Source organism: Pseudopodoces humilis, chromosome 17 (genome assembly GCF_049639895.1).
Source record: "Pseudopodoces humilis isolate 2021_Gansu_Grassland_sample_001 chromosome 17, ASM4963989v1, whole genome shotgun sequence".
NCBI lineage: Eukaryota > Metazoa > Chordata > Aves > Passeriformes > Paridae > Pseudopodoces > Pseudopodoces humilis.
Window position 1 is genome coordinate 81,848 of NC_142216.1, and position 19,447 is coordinate 101,294.

The window sequence follows — 19,447 nt, forward strand, 5'->3', positions numbered from 1 at the left end:
TCACCGTAAAGGACCTGGAAATGCAGGGAAACAAACACAAATATGTGACAGGGCAGGGAAAGGAGAAAGATAGGTATGTTGGTGGAACAGTAAAAAAAACCCAAAACTAATCTGACAAGCACAGCACAAGGCTAAATTTACATTTTAACTGAACACAGTTCAAATACCTGAAATAAACGTAATCCACTGGCATCAGACAGGAAACGTAAATGTCTGTCCAGAAGAAACTCCACTGGGACTACAGAGCCTAACCCCAGTTTATCTACTAGAGGAGTGAAGGTCTGTGATGAATAACAAAAAAAAGAAGTTACCAAAATGACTGAGCACACATACACGCCAACAACAGTCAATTTCACATGCTATTTAGATTTCTAAAAATTAAAAATTTTAATTTCTCAACTTGTACCACCAGTTTTTGACTTTAATGAAAAATATTAGTCATTATGTCTACGCCAATAGTTCTTGCATTACAAGCAGGAATTACAGACAACTGGATTCACTTTTTTATTGGATCTTAAAGCAGAAATGAAAACAACTGTGGTGGTATTTGGTTTTTCATAGGTAAGCACCTTCTGATGCTCAGGTTAAAAAAAGAAAAAAAGCTTTGATTAATAGTTCAAACTATTGAACATATTTCAGATATAGCCTCATGAAAGGACTGTTTTTTTTTCTCCTACAGAAGTTAGCTGTAAGGAATTTATAAGCTTATTATTAAATGAGAGCATTTTTGGCTAGTGTTTTGTAAAAAAATCAAAGTTCATAGCAAGTGGACTACTGATGTTCAAGCTGCAAAGCAAATCACTCAAAATACCTAGTGAATTCAGGAATCCTGTAATAGCAGAATCAGACAATCTTATAACAGAACTTGCTGATGGAAGAGAAAGTTGCCAACCAGAGTCCTTGAGTTATTTGTCTCATGCTCACACTTAAACACAACTATTCATGACATTTTTCCCTTAAGAGCTCTCATCAAGTTTGTTTACACTCCATTCTCCCCTACACAACAGTATAAGCATAAAAAATTTATTTTCTCAGTTTATGCAAAACTATCTCCTGAAAGCAAACAGGACTACAAAAAAGAGACAATGAAGAATGAAAACATATTCATAAGTGATATATCTTAAAAAAAAAAAAAAAAAAAACACAAAAAAACCAAAACAACAAAACCCACCATCCCCCACACCCCTGAAACATACCATTCCCCTTCTAATGCTAAGTAGTTGGTTTCCCATTGCAAGTATGTACTCTGGTGCTTTGACTAACTCCAATCTGCATTCCCATGCAGTTATCTGGGTAGGCCTGTATACCTAGAGAAAGCTTCAATGCTCACGTGGCTGTTCAGGGTACAGATAGAAACATTTTTTCAGCAAGCCTACGGATAAAGCTTGAATTGTAGTGGAAATAGTTTGGAATCGTTACACAGTCAGCATGCAGACTATGGCAACACCCCCAAATCACCCAGATTTTGACCAATTTGGAAATCATCTGAAAGATGCTTTTCCTGTGCAAAAACAGTTTCCCAGATGAAACTAACTGGAGTTCATTCTTGGAGACATGCTGAAAATACACTGAAAGGAAAACTTCACCTATAGAAAAAACACTCTACAGAGTCTCTGCTGTAAAAGCCTGGTTTTCTTCTGCCTTCAGCCAAGTGCAATAAAGAAATCCTCAGAGAAAGATTCAGTGATGAACTTACTGGTTGAGCCCATGTGCCCATTTAAAATACTAAATTCAAATTCTGCCAAGGCACAGAATCCTTGACAGGAAAAAATGCTTCAATATACCCATGCACAAAATTGGGTGCAATTTTGCAAATTGCAAATGTTTTTTGCAAAATTTTTGCAAAAATGCAAAAAAGCAGAGAGTAGAATTCTGAACAGTCCAAGGACTGTGGGAGGAGAAAAGAAACAAAAGAAGGGGTAAAAAATAAAAATTAAACAGCATAAAAATGAGGAAAGGAGTATCACATATAATGATCTTTCCTATTCAGAAGCCACAAAGAGAAGAAATATATTAGGAATGCTCTTCACTATATACTACTCATCAGCATGTTTGCAGAATGAATATATTCAGATATGCTAGCTAAAATATACTGGCTTTGTTTTCAAGTGTCATGACATGTAACTGCCATGTAAATAGCAATACAGTTAACCACATCAAGAAACATGAGAAAATTTTACATGTTATGCTAATTAATGCTGACAACAAAACTGAAATAAAAGTTTTAGATTAGGAGTGGCCAATTTATGTTTTTTATGTCAGGAACAGCACACAGTCTATTGTCTTCCCCAAGATGCCTTCTGGTATACCTATTTAATTGATGCAACAGCCTTTATTATACAGAGCTCTGGAGAGTGCTTTATAAGACCAAAAGGCTTATTCTCACAATTCAGAAAAGTCTAACAAACACAAAGTTTTAAAATAGGGAAAAATAAACTTTTCAGATATACAACACATTTCTTCAGAGAGTAACTTGTAAATATCACTTTTCTGTACAATATGTTATATCAATTTCTGGGGCAGGAACTGGAAGCATACTGCCTCTCCAATGCCTTCCCAAAGGCCCTATTAAGTGCCAGTTATGGAACTACTATTAGTAAAAGTCCACCCCCAAGCAATTTTTGAATCTGCAAAACGGTGACCTGTACAATATCCAAGCCTTGAGTATCACAGTGGAACTGATGAAAACCTCTGAGAATTTAAGGGCTTCTGGTCAACTACTCACCAGTGCAGGCCACTGTGCCTGCGAGATTCGAGTCCCCTGAAGCATAACTGGATCATTTCGAGGTGCCCAAACCAATGATCCTTCCAGCAGTAACACTATAACTTCTTCAGCATGGACTTTCACCCATGCATGTTGGCTCCAGTTACAGCCATCGAATTCCACATAGATCTGATTAAAAAAAATATTTAGAAGGTATTTCATCTCTTTGCAGACATTTAATAGAAAATAATATTCCTACAATCCTTATGGAAAATGAGACAGCAACTTTAGTAAGAAAGAAATCAGGATAACTATTGCAATGTTAATACTGAGAACACATCTACATAGCTATGGGAATCAAATTAACAATTATTAACCTATGAAAAATTACTTTCCCCAAACATACATCACTGGCTCCAAATGCTGTGTTTTCCTATACAAAATTAAAGACATGAAAATTGTTCATCCCAAAATACAGATGATGACCCAATGCAAGCCTCTTTCACAGCAGGATTTTTTAGAGAATTTCAACACTCTTCTTTGGCACTTCAACAGACAGCCTGTATCAGTATGGTTAACTGACATTCACAGAATTAAATGCTTCAGCCTGCAAGGTTTGTGTTTGCAAAACTCACTCTAAATCAGAAGCTTTGTCTTGTCTTGTACATTATTAAACTCCCTGAACAAATGCAAATATTTTGAATGGCATGAGATTACCCAGAATTACCTACTTGCTAGATTTTTAATAACCTTATTTACAAGTGTAGCAATATAAACCACACTACAAATCTAAATCACTATTCTGAGATATCATCCTCTTTTTTTCCTATCACAAAGGACAACTGCTAAAGTCATTTGAAATTACACGGCAAGAATGCTAAGGTTACAAATCTCATTCCATGTTCCAACAACTGGAGCTATTAATTGTTAGAAAAGTCACATTCCTATCTCTCATCTACAGAACTTACACACTTGCCAAATATAATCAAACATGTCAAAGGAATAGCAAAAAATTACTAATCAGTAAGGAGCACCTTAAGCTGGACAGCCAAAACAGGGTTTTGTAACCATTACAAGATCACTGGAAAGCAATAAGGCACTAACTGGAGACAGACAGGTCTCTGCTTTACCAATAAATCCTATTAAAAGTATTAGAGACCACTTACGCCACTACCCCACTCCTCCCCCCAGACTCAAAAGCTCAAACCACAAGGGAAGAATATGAAGTAACTTGATGAATTCTTGAACTCCATTACTGCTTAAGCTGTCCTGATGAGAAACAGTACCAGACCTTTCAAGATATCCTTCCACCAATTCAATCATTTTCAGCAATATCATGGAAACTAGACTGAATACCTTTCCATTTTAAGTGGGCCTATAGCTTTCTTAATATTATATCTGCGCCACTTTGCCAGTAGTCCCTACTCAAAATACTTTGTATCCCAGGCCTCCTAACTTTCATGGTACTGTAGAGCTTGCCTATCCATTAAAACAGTTATCGATCATACTTCTGTTCCACATAAGAATAGCAGTATTGCCCTACATGGGACACACTGAGTTACTTTGACATCAGCATGTCAAAGTAACTCAGTGTACTTTTAAAAGTACCATGTACTTTTACAATATTAGGAACTGAGTGAGATAAAGCTCAGTAGGTCTTTAATGATCCCGTTCTAGTAAACATTTTGAGAAAGAGGATAATACCTATTTCCATTTAGAAGAGGCAAAGCTGTTTTATAATAGCAGCACAGTTTCACCTCAGGATTTCTTCTAGATGCTCTAAAGATGGGCCAACTAGGACTGACCTTTACATGTATTTTTTTTTGTGGACTAACCACAATTAGATTACTCCCCATTATATGAAAGGAAGAATGTCTAAGAGCTACTCTCTGTAACCAGAATTTTACAGGGGAAAAAAAAAAAAATCTAAAAATCTTTCAGAGGCTTTACCAGGAAAACAAAACAAACCAAACAAAAAAACAAATACCAGTCAAAGCCAAAAAAAACCCACCAACAAAACCTATGCTTTTAAGTTTTATACTTGTCTGCTCCCAAGATTTCTGCCCTTGAAAGGTGCAGATATTCAACTGCACTTTTGTATTTCTATAAGCCAGACATGAGACTACCAGCTAGTAATTGAAATCATCCTTATATATGAGAAAGGACAGACTTAGGTAGACCAAAGTGCAGAAAATAAATTTTTCCTAGCCTTTATCACACCTAGTCCACATTATTACCTTAGAAGAGTATTTCCTAAGCAGTGGTTCACTGTTTGGTGCCAACTCATCACTTTTTCTGACAGAATGAATTTAAAAAGAAGTCTTCTCTGATAATATGTCAGAATTATCACAGCATAGTGATAGTATATATCATTATCATATAGATAGTATTTATCATTGTCACAGTAGTATTCATTATGCATGGAAGAATCCATGAAAATGCTGAATGTCTCACATTATTCTAAATTCCACCTTGACTATTTTACACAGTTCATACTTTACAGTTCTTGCATAGATTTTTGAGAATATACTGCTTAGAGACAGCTACACCTCTGAAACAGCATTAAGTGGAAGCTTATTGATGAAAGGAACTGGGGAGAGAACTGCAGTGCTGAAGGTAATGAATTCACACATCAGCGAAAATGCAAGAATACTGATGACACACGTCCTATGCAGTCTGCTACAAGAGCAGCTCTTCAGCTGGATCTTAGCCCTGACACACTTCCACAATCCAGAGTCTCAAACCTTTGACACATTTCCCTTTTGAAAAAAACCTTTCTGCATATGTTTTTCTTTCCTCCACCTTGAAAAAGTTAGGCAGCAGCTAGAGTACATAACCACAGCTCCCAACTGCAGACACAGGGTGCCAGGCCCCCCAGGTTTGCAAAGCCAAACCCAGCACACTGCTTTCTGCTGACCGCCATAGGTGCAGTTCTAGAACATGGCCAAAGAAAGCAATATCAGAGAATGGATGTCAAGGAGACAGTTCAGAGTTGGAACTCTGCAAACAAGCCCAAAGAACTTATAGTAATTACTAATTTTCAAAAAACTAATCATAAAGAGAACTAAAACTCTTCACAAGCAGAGAACCTCATTCCTGCTACCATGGGTCACTAAATCAAGACACAGCCCTGCAAAGCATGCCAGCACTTAAAGAAAGTGCCTGCAGAACTGACACATGCAAAGAGAAACTCCACCAATACATTTCAAGAGCTCTTTTTAGGATCTCCACCCAAGCATTTCACTGAGCTATAATAGAAATAAACCAGACGAAGGCTAAACAGCCCAAATTCCTACAATTAAAAACAAAATCTGAGACAAAATCAAATGGATGAGCCTCACTCAAAACTCAGCCCTCAAAATATATTTTCATAAATAATTCACGCCGATCGAGAATATTTAATATCTTCCCGGTAGGAAAACAAAACAAAACAAAAAACCCCAAAACAACGCTTTGAGGTTATATACATACAGACACATCAGCACCAGAAATGTCCCAGACGTATCTGTTTCACATGTATGTTACTTCCAACCACCGCACCGGCGGTGCCGGACCCCTCAAATCGGTCGCTCCGCCCTTGCACTCGTCGCAGGCTGGGCCCGCCGCTTCCAGCCCCGGAGCGCGTCCGACGGGCCCGGCGCTGCAGGAGGGCTCGGGCCGCGGGCACAGCTCGGCCGCGGCATCCCGCCCGCCCCCAGTCTAGCCCGGCCCGTCCGCGGCCCTCGCAAGAGGCTCGACCCGCGGCCCTGTCCACGGTGCTGTGCGCCCCGCTCCTGCCCCCGGCCTCACCGCCAGGTCCTGGGGCACCGCTCCGCTCATGGCTCTCACGGTGCCGCTCCGCCAGGCCCGTGCGGGCAGCGCAGGCCCCGGCTCCGGCCCCGCCGTCTCGCCCTCGCCCGGCGCCAGCAGCAGCAGAAGCCGCTTCCCCACGGGAGAGGCCGCCGCGTCCGCCATCCCCGCCGGGCAGAGCCGCCGCCGTCGCCCAAGCGCTCCGGCCGCAGCCGCTGCCCGAGGCACCGAGAGGCTCCTGCCCCGCGCTGGGCCCGAGCGCCGCCCGCCGCCGTCCCGGCGTGCACTGCGCGATCGACCCGGCCCCACAACGCCCCGCGCGGGACGGGCGGGACCCGGACGGTCTGAGGGGCCGTCTGGAGAGACTGGCCCTGCGGCGGAGCTGGAGCGCGCTCGGCGGGCATGGGCCTTGTCTAGGCAGAACCGCTCACGACCGCCAAGTTCAAAACCTGGAATTATCGCAGAAATTAAGGAGTTTTAACCTAAATTTCGAGGTAAACACACAGAAGAAGCGGTGCCTGCGTCTCAGGCTGGATCCCACACATAGCATGAGGAACTGCTGCCGGCCCCAGAGGACCGGCAGCGCCGCACGGGGCGGGGTGCTCCACTTTCCAGTGAGCAGATTTTGGAAAGGGGGTGCATTTAGGAAGTAATTAAGATGCAAAATCAGTATGTGGATGAATTCAGCTGTCATGATGAGCTAATACATCTGAACAGTTACCAGGTAGCATAGCACGATGTCCTAAACCTGTCCCTTTTCAACATGAACCGCAAAATATTTAAGCATCCTACAGTTAGAAAAATTACATGCGATTTTATATCTGTTTCTGCTTGTGCAGTAAAGGCACAGCAGCAGTGATATAAACGGGAATGAGGAGCAGATACTATGCTCCATACCAGCACAAGGATACTCTTGGGGAAGTAGGTTCTTTTGCATGTATTGTTCCTTCACTCCGGCAGAGTACCATTTTACACTGAATTTGCAACAGCAAAGGCAAGTTGATTGCTTTCACTTCCATTTATTCAAATGATTGTGCCCACTTGTTTTAAGTAGGTTTAGTAGGGTTTAGGTAAGGCAATGCCCAATACCAGTTGAGCACCTATACAAAACTTCAGAATATCAGCAGCATTAGCACTCAGTGTTCTCCTCCTGTGTTGTACAGCATCTCAGAGTTTTGATTTACTATACACCACTAGATTTACTAACTCCCCTCTGCCCTTTTTTTTAAGTACAGTACCTACATGAAACATTACTGAATGGTAGCAGAGCCATTATGTCTTGCATCTAACTGAGTGCCATGGTAAATCCAAGATCAGTATTACATTCTTTGAAGATCAGTCTTTGCCCTCATGTCTTCTTTACTGAAACAGTAAGATCATCAGCTGCACACCAGAAATAGTACCACCATATGAAAGATTCCAGGTGTTCCTATGTCCCTTCCCACTCTACCAGCTCAGTCTCCCATTGCCGTGATAAAGCAGACCAGCATTTCCTATCTCCCAAGCATGGTGCTGGATATTCCAATGGCATACAGCACCAGGTGGGCCAACAGTGATAGAATCCACCAGTACTAGGGGTTTCCTAAGTGTCATTAATGATTGATGCAGACAGCATAGGCTATAAAGCATGAATTAAATTAAATTTGTGAAATACCTAACAACTTTTCTATGCCAATTCTGTTGCACCAACCTCTATTCCAAGTTAGAAAAATTAGTTTAATGAGCTGTGTGTTAATTTCAAATACCATTCTACTGTGAAAGGGTAAAGACAGCTACTGCTGTTAAGCTACATACTTACATGGCTGCAAAACCAGACATCACAATTTCAGCTTGTGAGAAATCAGGTAAGTAACCACCAGCCTACATCCAAATGTGTCTCTTAAGCACTGAAGATGGCCTCTTCTCCAGACTGCCACCTCCACAGCCTTGACTGATGGTCAATGCTACAGCATACCAAGAAAGTAATTTGCCAGAGTGGCTGATCCAGGGACTGATTTTGTGGAATTCACATAATTTGAGAAAAGTGGGACTGATGCAGACACTCACCTGTACAAGTTTTCAACCCTCCCTTTCATTACTGCATCTAAGGCTACCCCCTTCCATAGACAGCAGCCATGTTCTTTGGAGAACTTTATTAAAATATATCCAAGAAGTAATCAAACATTTTCTAACGAGCCAGAAGAGAACTAAAGTGAGGAAAACATCTGTACAGAGGACAGTGCTGTTTTTGTTTACATGCTTTATTTCAATGTTTCACAGTTTAACCATTGTCTACAAAAATATATTTCTGAAACTCTGAGTCCTCTATAAAAAAAGCTGGTCAGCAGTAGTGACCCAGCAGTGACAAATAGAATGTACCTTGGGATAGTGTGAGCACCTCCGGTAAGCAGATTAGTGTGGCTAGGGAACTCCTGCCTCACCCTGGGAGATTTCTGCTCTTTTGGGATTAAAGCTCTGCACTAGTTCTTAAGGAAGGCATTAAAAAAAAAGTCATTCCACTTCTATATACTGCACTAAGCTTGGGAGGGGGAGCTGCAAGTTATCACACAACAAAGAGTGCTAAGAAAGCACTTGGCACTCAGGGAAAGAAGACCTCAGGATGCTTTAGTACTGGTAAATTTTTCTTTGAGTTATCTGTTCAGAACAGCCTTTGTCTGGTGATAATAGGTTCAGGCTGTCAGCAGAGGTACAAACAGCACACAAGCAGAGTAATCCTATAAATGCAAAGACAGTCCTTCTTTGAGGACAAGATCCTGTTCATTTTTACCTCAACATTTTCTGCTGTGGCTTTAATCAAGGGGAAAGTTACTGTCATATCCATTAACAAGCCAACATCGTGTTGGATAGAATGGAGCTACTATCAATGCTGTCAGCTTCAACTTCTTGGTACCCAAAACTGGGAATATTTCTTACATCATCAGTCATTTAATTCCTATGCTTACTAATCACTAGTGTATCTAGCCACCAAAAATATGAACTGAGAAACTCAAGCTTCCCCCAAATGAAATCTTTCTACTCTTCCTCTGCTCAGTTGACTGTCTATGGAGATACTTGCAGTTAAGAAGAAAAAAAAAAAAATAAATTGCCTCTTCTAAAAAAATAAATCTATCTTGCATTGTGCTCTAGAAAAGACAAGGTCAATGTAGTCTGATCCTCAAACCTCTTAACTAGAAGCCCCTTACCACAAAATAATCTCAGACCTGAACCCCTAAGCTGGGCAGGAATTTTCAGCAGCAAATAAAGAGACAGACTGCTTCCCTAATGTGGTAATAGAAGATGAGCTCTCTGAAAACTTTTCCACACTTGACTATCAGAAGATCTTTCTGAGCCAGCAGATTGTGAAATCTGAATTTCCTAGAGATTAGAGAATTCAGGAAAGTGCTGATAGTTATTTTAGGTACATCTGCAATCAATGGGCTTCTGAGCTCCAGGCTTTCGTTCAGAAAAAGTTCTCCTGTAACTCATGCCTACCACCAGTCTCAGTCTGGTCTGCTAAACCTGAGCAGCCAAGGAGGTATATGAATTTGAAGTAGAATCAGAATCATCCACAAAAACACAGAAGACAAGAAACTTCACTGAGACAAATATATTATCAAAAAAAGACATTCAGCGCTAGAAAACTAGTCTCATCTCACTAATACTAAACAGCTATAGTGTAAAATTTGTAAGAAAACACCTGAAGTTTACTTCTTGACTATTTTACTTTCTTGAATTGCTGTGGGGAGTGGAGAAGGGGAGGAGAAAGAAATGAATCACTGTATTAGTAGTAAGTCACTATAGAGAAGGCAGTATTGGAGAAAAATTTTAAACAAAGAAAAAAAAATCTGGGAACTTATTTATTCTGAAAGCTTTCCTTACATTCCTAAACTAAACAGCCTAAACAGAGGACTTTGTCCATACTTTAAGTGGTTTTTCCAGTCTGTTCCCATCTGTTCAGCTTCCAGTCATGGACACACAACAGAGAGAATAATCAAGGGAGGCAGAGAAACCCACACATAGGGTATGCCTCCCATATAGCACCTACTTTAATATATCCAAATGACATGAACAATCAATCAGATATTGTTACATCTTGTGCATGAAAAGGCTATAACTGAAGTGTAACAAGATGAAATTAAAGGAAGACGTGGAATTAAAGAAAAATCTTCTCGTGTGGAACCTCTTTTGCTGAAGACTCCACACCCCTCAAAGAAGTGATTCATATTCAGTCATTTGTGAAATGGAGAAGACTTGCCAGCAACAATCCTGCCTTGGCTGCAGGTGAAAAACTGAGAGTATTAATTCCCCTGTTAGTATCACAAAGCTTATTCATGTAAAACAAACTGCTGTCTTTTGTTGCCCTGCTGCCCTACCCTGCCACAGAGATGCAATATATCACAGAATCATAGAATTGTTGGAAGGGATCCTATCAGGATCATGGAGTCCAACTCCTGGCCTTGCACAGGACACCCCAAGAATCCCACCATGTACCCGAAAGCATTGTCCAAACATTTCACAAGATAGGCTTGGTGCTGCACCAGCCTCCCTGGGGATTCTATTCCAGTGCTCAGCCACCTTCTAAGTGAAAAACTTTTTCCTGACTGTTAAAAGCTGCTTTCTCCACCAGCACAAACAAGTGAGATGTTACTTCTAGCTGATGCAATTATGCAAAAAGAAAAAAAAATGTATCTTAAAGCTTAGAATTCTAGTGTGATGGATCCCTTGTGGATAAACACTGCCATAGACTACGAGGTACTTGTGTGTGAGGAACCAGCAACTGCAGCTGCACATTATTGCTACTTGCTGTCTCTCAGTGCATGCTTTTCCTATTTCTGCATTTTCTTACATTCTCCAAGTTTTAGACTCCAAGGTGAACAATTCTGAAGGCTCACCAACATGGTGGCCACCAAAATACATCTGATGACATTTTAACCCCTTCCAAACTATTTTAAAGGCTGGCTTTGACACTGTTACTTTTAACTTCAGGCCTACGACTGCATAGAGAAAACTTTGTATGGTCAAGAACTAACAGTGCCTGCACTATGCCTGTTCTCACAGGAAACATTAATTAAAACAAGCAAAGTAACACACAGAGCTTAGCCTGGCTGCCTTCTACCAAGGGCATAACAAAGACAATAGTTACAACTTCTCCAATTCACTAATATTTTTTCTAATATTCCCCATGGCTACACTTAAAAGAAGTTCACCCAAATTAAATGTACGCTAAAAGTCACAGCTGAAAAGTGTGCATTTAAGTTTGAAACACCAAGGACCATCCCCGATCAGGTGGCTTCACTTCCATTTTCAAGCACACAAAGACAATTCCCTGTCCCAGACAACTGTCAGACACATGGGAGAACTGCTTCATAAGCCAAGGGGAGGCAAGGTCACTGCTGTCATGCCCCAGAGAAGGAGACAGTTCATTAAGAAAATTACAACTAAAAGGTTACAAAATAAAGGCAAGAGCTAAAGTCTGTCCCAATGAAATGCGATCTCCGGTTGCATGTGAACAGGAAACAGTATCTGTAGGGTCTTAAAGAAGGTCCTAGGAGGAGATGCCCTCCTACTTTTTTCTGCTGCCAAAGGAGAGGAGAGAAACATGCTGCTATTGGTCAGCAGGAATCTCTCTGTCTGCATCCAGTTTGCTTGTCTCTCCTGGGGAAGGGGTACGTGGTGCAGAGTGAGAAACAGGAGGGATCCCATGAGCTACAATCCCTTCCACTACTGGTGGTTCTGGTAGCCCAGGGTTGGCTACTCCCACTACTCCTGGAGGAAACCTAAAACCAACAAAAACATAGAAATTACAAGCTTGTCCAACAGAGTTATTCAAAGGAAAAAGAGCAATGCCCTCAGACGTGCTGAAAACAAATCCCTCTTTCTAACAGAAACACTCTGAGATAGAAGAGAGGAAAAGTCTCCAGAGCTGAAGAGCAACAGTGGTATCCTAATGCCAAATGAAACCTGTTTGCAGACAGACCCAGACAGTCCAAGGCCACGCACTAAGCATTTGAAAACAGATACAAAATTTACCTCCAGTTGAAAATATCGTGAGGCACTCTATGAAGGCACCTGGAGGGCTAGGAATTCTCTCCCCATCAGCAGGAGGGGAGTAAGCTGCAGTTATCCTTCACTGGGCTCCAGGACAGAAAAAGTAAGAAGCTGAACTAACAAAACAGCTAAATGCAAGACGAAAAAAAGGAGAGTGACAGTCATGAATTGCTAATGAACTATTCTTCCATCACTTCCATTCTGTTTCCATATGCCCTCTCCATAAATACGTCTCAACTTCTGTAGAGCTGTCATAGAAGGAAAGAAAATGTATTTCCTAATTTGCAGATGGAAGACAAACAGAAGGGAAGCAACTTGCCCACAATCACTTAGCAGGTTTGTAACAGATAAATACACTCTGTTTAGACTACTGAACAAATCCACTGGACGATGTCTCAGGAATAGTCCATATCTGGGCTACACATAAGAATGGTGCTTTCTTTATATAGCCCTAATGATATGCACAATTGTAGAGTTGCAGTCATTTTTTTGAGACATTTGGCAGGCTTTCTTATATTAAGGTATCTCCTGGGCATGTCCTCTGAGGATTTGGAAATGCTGACCAGTATGCAGCTGGAACTAAATATGACCAAGTACACGTTAAATACTCGCACAGCTTTAGAAGTGCTGCTGTTAAGTTTTGGGAAAGAGCTCATACAGAGTACATAAGAACAGAGACATACCTCTTTGCAGGTACAAGCAGTTCTCAAACCCCTGGCCTATTTCAGCAGGAAGATATGCTTGGATAACCTATGTATCTCACCTGTAAGCTGCAGCTCCGTTGAGTTCTGGGTGGACAGTTGCAGGATCAATATTAGACCACTGAGCTGCTAACAGCAAGTACTCCTTATTAACACAGTTTCTCAAAGCATCAGGTATGTGACCTGCAAGGGCACAAAGAATGACAAAAAACAGAAAACAGGTAGGAGAGAATTGTCCCTTGCAGTATTTACAAATGAAAGGAGAAAGGAAAAGTGCAAAATCTTTTCATCCACCTCTACAGGACAACACTGGGTATAGGAGACTCTTCTCTAAGCATCTGATGTCTGGGGATGGCTAGAAACTGATATTTTCTTCCCACTTTTATGATCGTATGAAAATTACTGCCACACACTGCAACTGCCAAGCATCACCTTTTTCAAGAGACAGCAGGTACTACTCAAGGAAAAAAGCATAGAATAAAACTGTCAAAGGAATTATTGCAGAGGATTTGGAAGACCTAGGTTAAAAGGCTTTACCAGGAAAAAAGCCACTCTGGCATTAGATACAAGAATTCTCAGAAGACAAAGATACAATTATCAACTTACACTCCAGTTCTAGAAACTAGTTAATAAGTCTAAGTTTTCCAATCAATCAGCATAATCCTTCCAATGAAATAACAGAAAAACACTAATTCAGCAGCAGCTGCAAATCTTCTTCATTACCTGTAATAGCTCTGCGGATCTCTTTAGCTGCATCTTCTCTGGATTCAATGGAAGCCTGTTCACTGTACCAGGCAGTGTGAGGGGTGCAGATAACATTGGGTGCATCTTTTAATGGCCCCTGAGCGAAACTGGGGGGAAAGAAGAAGGATTTTTTCCAGAAGTGATAGCCCCATCTGTCTTCTTGGGCATCACTGTAACCCAAATAACAACACCACCACCACAAAACAAAAACAAACAAAATGAAAACAAACAAAAACACAAACAAACAAAACCAAAACCACCAAAAGAACCATCCAGTTTAGGTGAATCACCAGACAGCAGCAGGCATGCAGGTACATTACCTGAAAGGCTCAGACTCATGCACATCCAATGCTGTTCCTCTGATTCTCCCCTCTTTCAAGGCTTGTGCTAAGGCTTTCTCATCTACCAGCCCTCCCCGGGCTGTGTTCACTAAGAAGCAGCCCTGACGCATCTGAAAGAAGAAAAATAGTATGTGCAATGAGAATGAGACTTTTCATGGAAGCTAAGTGAATCTTGGGAAGTCTACTGGAAATGAGCAGAAGTCTGCAGTGATTAGATGAGGCCTGGAGGAACTAAGAGTGCTTTCATTGCAAAGCTTACCACAGGGGAAATGCCTGCAAGCAATGCTTGAGAAATTTCCTTTAAAAAATCAACAAACAAAACCACAAGACAGCAAGGGCAAAAGTGGAACGCTCAAGTTCTGCACTCCGTATTCATCCTACTACATTAAAAAAAAAAAAAAAAAAAAAAAAAAGGACAGGAATAATGAATTCAGTATCTAGCTATACAAAACTGGACTACAATGTCAAAATGTCTCTCATGAAAGCACTGGAGAGCATTCATAGACTAGTGGAGTTTAGCCCGAGACTGGCTTTGCAGTGGGCTTGGGCAAGAGAGGCTTTGGCAGTTCTGTGTAAAACAACAGCCACACTACATCTAGCTCTAACCAGCACACTAAATTATTTTAAAGGTAATTTGGAATTATGGAATCACCTAAAATATTAATTATAAAGGAAACTACTTTGCAACCCTATTCTTCTCTTAACATAAAATTCTGTACAGCACAAAGCACAGGCACCCGGATCCACACGCTCCCAGCCTCCAAAGGCAGCAGAAGGCCCACAACAGAGGCAGCAGGATTCACACGCTCTCAGCCTCTGTGAAAGCAGCAGTTTCGGTTTGCATTCATTTCCACAGTGCTCTGTGGGGGAAATCAAGCTCCTGCTGCACCTGTTTAATAGTGAAGTCATTGATGAGGTGATGGTTATGTTCATTCAGGCTGCAGTGCAATGTGATGCAATCGCTGTGCATTAGTAGATCCTGCAGGGTTCCTACTCGTTGTAAACCCAAGGATCGCTCCACTCCATCCGGCAGATAGGGATCATAGAAAATCACGTTGAAGCCAAAGGACTTGGCTCGCAGAGCCACTGCCTGTCCAACTCGGCCTTCACAAAAGAAAACCCACAATCATCAAGGAAAGGTAAAACAAACTTTAAAGACAAGATACTGGGGTAGACTGGGAGCCTACACTGATGTTTACTGCCAGGGCCCAAGGTACTGCAACCCTGGAAACCCCTAGGATTGCCACAGGGATCCAGAGGAGGCTATTCAGTGCTGCTCCTATGTAGGTAATTCTAGTTCTTCCCCATGCAATAGCCAGAGCTTAGTCAAGAAGCTGTTCTGTTTTCAAACCAAATCTAGACTCTGAGTCAGAGAAAATAATCTGGCTACAAGAACTTGGTGAAGGAACTGGTAGCCACCTTTCAGGCAGCTTTGTTACTGATACAGAACCTAGCACAGAGGGAAACAGTCACTGAGAAGAGCTGTATGAATGTTCCAATTCTTCTAACCATTTGAAATCGAAAAAAGAATACCCAATCCCCTGACATACACCCAAGTCTTGAAGATATCCAGAATAGGGCACTAGCATTCCTTAGGAGTCAATGTGTTTCACAAAGAACAGTTGTAGAATTATCACTTTTCTCAGTATGTGACTCTTAGCTTCCCAAAAACATTCACAGTTCTCTTTTCAGTCTAACAATTCCCATCACTTACCCAGTCCAATGATGCCCAAAGTCTCCCCACGGATACGCACAGCACCTCCAGCCACCTCTCGAATCTGTTCTACACTTGAGGCTCGATTCCCTTCCCGCAGAGCCTGATGTAGCCAAGTAACACGGCGATAGAGGTTCAAGATGTGGCAGAGGGTAGAGTCAGCAGTCTCCTCTACTGAGGAGGAAGGGATGTTGCAAACTGCAATGCCTACAAAGCCATAGAGGTCGTACAAGATTTTTAGCATCACAATTCTAAACCAACATAAAGCTCTTTAAGCACAAATGCTGAAACATAATTCAGTATTCCAGAATGCAAGAAACACAGAATTCATTTCAGAACCTCATTCTACAATAGCACAGATGTGACCAGCCATCTTCTAAATCCCCCATGAAATACCATTCCTTCCTTATAAATAAATATCTATTTGATTGACACACAACAGAAAAGCAAACAAACAAGCTGAAATGAGAAAACCAGGCCATACAAATGATACAAGCAACTGACTCTTTTAAGAGATCTGCATTCAAAAAGATGCACTCCTTACACAGATACTCCTGACAAATTAACAAGCAGACTGTAGAAGAATTGAGACAGATGGCTGAGCTCTTCATGACTCAAGGTCCAGATGCTCACTGCAAGCATCAGTCTCCTCAGGAGCAACAATAAGTAACTAACTCATTAAATGCAGACAGAAGCTCAGGAGCTTCTTTAAATCCATTTGAAGTTAAGCTTAAAAATAACAACACATAACACTCCCACTCTAGAATAACATACAACCACAAGGACCATAAAACCTAGGGCTACAACTATCAGGTAAATTAGTAACGCAAATGGAGTTGGAAGTCCTAGAAGCAGAAAAGGCAAAGATGGAACACTGTATCAAAATCTGTTAAGTCTTGAGCAGTCTTTGAAAAAAAAAAAAAAATAGGAAGGGTGAGGCAGGACACGTACCATTTCATTCCTGCTACCCTTTGTTCAACAAACCAGCCAAGAAATAAAAATAATTAGATGGAAAAATGGTCTCTTCCCAAACACAACCCTAGTCACTTGCCAAACCAAGGCAACTGTTCTACCTCAAAAGTCCACCCACCACCTAGCTAAAAACTGGAAATAAACTCTAGGCAATGGTTGAAGACATCATGGTTTCGTAAGCCTAGTCAGAGGAGACATTTGGCTAAACTCAGAGTGTGCTTTCTCATGAGAATTAGGAGAGCAAAGGCCATAGACAATCCCAAACTTTGTCTCATTTCACTTTGGTTTAATGAGTGTGCAGCGGGGGAAAACGGAAATCTTTGAATCTGAATGAATCAAAGATATGGATGGTGACCTTATGTAGAGAAACGTAAGGCTAGGTTAGGTTCCAAACTCGGCACAAATATTTAAAGGCTGGATGAAAGCCAAGGACCTTGACAGGAAGTCTTGAGACTATTCCTTTGAATCATCCAAACAAAAAGGCTCTTTTGACCTAATTCAAGCACTAGCCCAAAAAACTTGTAAAACTTAAAAAAGAAGGGGAAGGGTACTTAAGTCATGCATTTCACCTAGGAGACTAAAAGGTCCAGAAGTCTCACTGCCATCTGTTTAATAAATAACACCTTTTTGTCACCTGATCCAGACACTTTTCACATGCCTAGGGTTCTAAAGGTATAACTAAAAAAGTTTTGTATCAGAACCTACTTGCATATACAAAATTAAGAAGAAAACTCATGAAGCATTTACAGTGAGTTTATCCTGCATCAGCATTTGCAGGTGGCTTTCAGACATCACTTTGCTCAGGGGTCACAAAAAGACCAAAGTCACCTCACCAAAACTTACCTAGACACCATATTCAGGTTCCTGAATCCTAAACTACAACAGATACCAACATCTATAGCAGAGCAATCTGAAAACTGAGAATCTTTAAGCCACCTACCAGCCCCTCTATTGGTCAGCTTCCTAAAGATACCTGATACTGAGCAGCTCCAAATCTTTGTACATAGAAGTTTTTAAATGCACTCAGCTACAAAGCACAAAAACATGTGCAGTGTTTCATTTCACACTCAGTTCTGATCACAACAGGCACCTAATGGTGTTATCATACCTAATTCTGCAGCAGATTTGATGTCGACATTGTCGTAGCCACTGCCGATACGCACAATGACCCTGAGGGCTTTGAATTTCTCCAGATCCTGACGAGAAAGGGTAATGGTGTGATACATCAGAGCTCCTACTGCCTCATTCAGCACCTATAATAAAAAAACAGTCCAAATCAATATCTAGTTTGGTTACCTAAAAGGCAAAGCTCTGCTTCTGAATCTTGCACATCTTCTTGCCTACCTTTTCATGGATTTCCTGAGTTGACTGAGCATCACAAAATGCCACTGTAGCAACATCCTTCAAGATGGGCATCTCCACAGTACAATCTCGTCCATCCAGGAGTGCAACCAGTGGCCGTGCTGGCATTGGGCCATTCACAATAGGAGGCCGTATGCCTATTCAGAAAGTCAGCTGGAGTGATTACATGAAAGACAAGAATTCTGGGAGCCTCATCTGCTAGTCCAATAAGTTGCTAACAGTATTTAGGAATAGGTAAGGCAAAGCAAAAGACACAAATAGAAACCAAATGCGGGGAAAAGACGTCGGGAAAAAAACCCACAACCACCCCTGCCACCACTTAGATGAGGGAAAATAAAGCATGTATTATCAATAGTAATATATTAGAGGTGATCTACTCAGCAGCATGCCATCTTATTCCAGGTTCTTGAACCGAGTGACAAAGTCGCTTCACACCTCCTCCCCAGTGACCTGCCCCCCCTCCATCCCAGCACGCCCAGATAATATTTCCCCCTTAAGTGAGCAGAACTTGTACATCCACAGAGCCTCCGACAGTCATTAGCATCCGCTCCTTTCCAGAAGGCTGGAGACAGCGCCTCGGCGGGCGGCGGGGCCGTGCTGGACTCCGGACGGGCGGACGCTCTGTCCCACAGGCGAGCAGCGGCTGCGTCGGGTCCCCGCGGCATAGGGCAAGTACCGCTGCCGCCGCCGCTGCCGAGGGGCGCCCGCCCCGCCTTACCTTCGCAGATCCGGTCCAGACGCTGCCGCTTCACTTTGTGCCGGTCCATGGGCCGGGCGGGTCTGCGCCGCCCTCGGCGCCGCGGAGGGACCCACGACCCGTCTCTCGCCGCCCGCGCCGCTCCGGCGGAACCGGAAACACGCCACTGAGCCCACGCGAGCGGCATCGCCGCCACCGAGGTGCCGCGCGCTTCCGCTTCCGGGCCGCGCATCCTGGGCGTGCGGGGGCAGCGGGGCCCGGCGGGACGGAGCGGGGCCGGGGCCCGCTGCTCCGGGCTCGTTCGCTACTCCCGGGTCACAGCCGGCTTCGGGCCGGCTCGGGCTGCAGGGAATAGAGTAGGAGGGTGATTACAAAAAGCTGGGAGGTGGATGCCGG

The 19,447-nt window shown here is 42.3% G+C and overlaps 2 protein-coding genes across 2 annotated transcripts in view; both read right to left on the bottom strand.

The window, feature by feature from the left end:
* KDM3B (lysine demethylase 3B) overlaps nt 1–6,734 on the bottom strand; it is a 49,315-nt gene extending 42,581 nt beyond the window's left edge. The window contains exons 1-3 of the mRNA XM_005523725.2: nt 6,494–6,734; nt 2,726–2,893; nt 168–281 (exon numbers count right to left, since the gene is read on the bottom strand). Coding sequence (XP_005523782.2) covers nt 168–281; nt 2,726–2,893; nt 6,494–6,658 — 447 coding nt within the window. The 5' untranslated portion in view covers nt 6,659–6,734. The remainder of the gene's footprint in view (nt 1–167; nt 282–2,725; nt 2,894–6,493) is intronic.
* Nucleotides 6,735–8,715: 1,981 nt separating this feature from the next.
* Nucleotides 8,716–19,201, bottom strand: LOC102106499 (C-terminal-binding protein 2). The gene is made up of 9 exons (XM_005523724.3): nt 19,073–19,201; nt 18,337–18,491; nt 18,101–18,245; nt 16,021–16,227; nt 15,196–15,410; nt 14,286–14,416; nt 13,945–14,072; nt 13,284–13,404; nt 8,716–12,249 (listed from the first exon to the last, which is right to left on the bottom strand). The coding sequence occupies exons 1-9, from the start codon at nt 19,119–19,121 to the stop codon at nt 12,078–12,080; spliced, it is 1,323 nt and encodes a 440-aa protein (XP_005523781.1). The 5' UTR covers nt 19,122–19,201; the 3' UTR covers nt 8,716–12,077.
* Nucleotides 19,202–19,447: the final 246 nt, after the last annotated feature.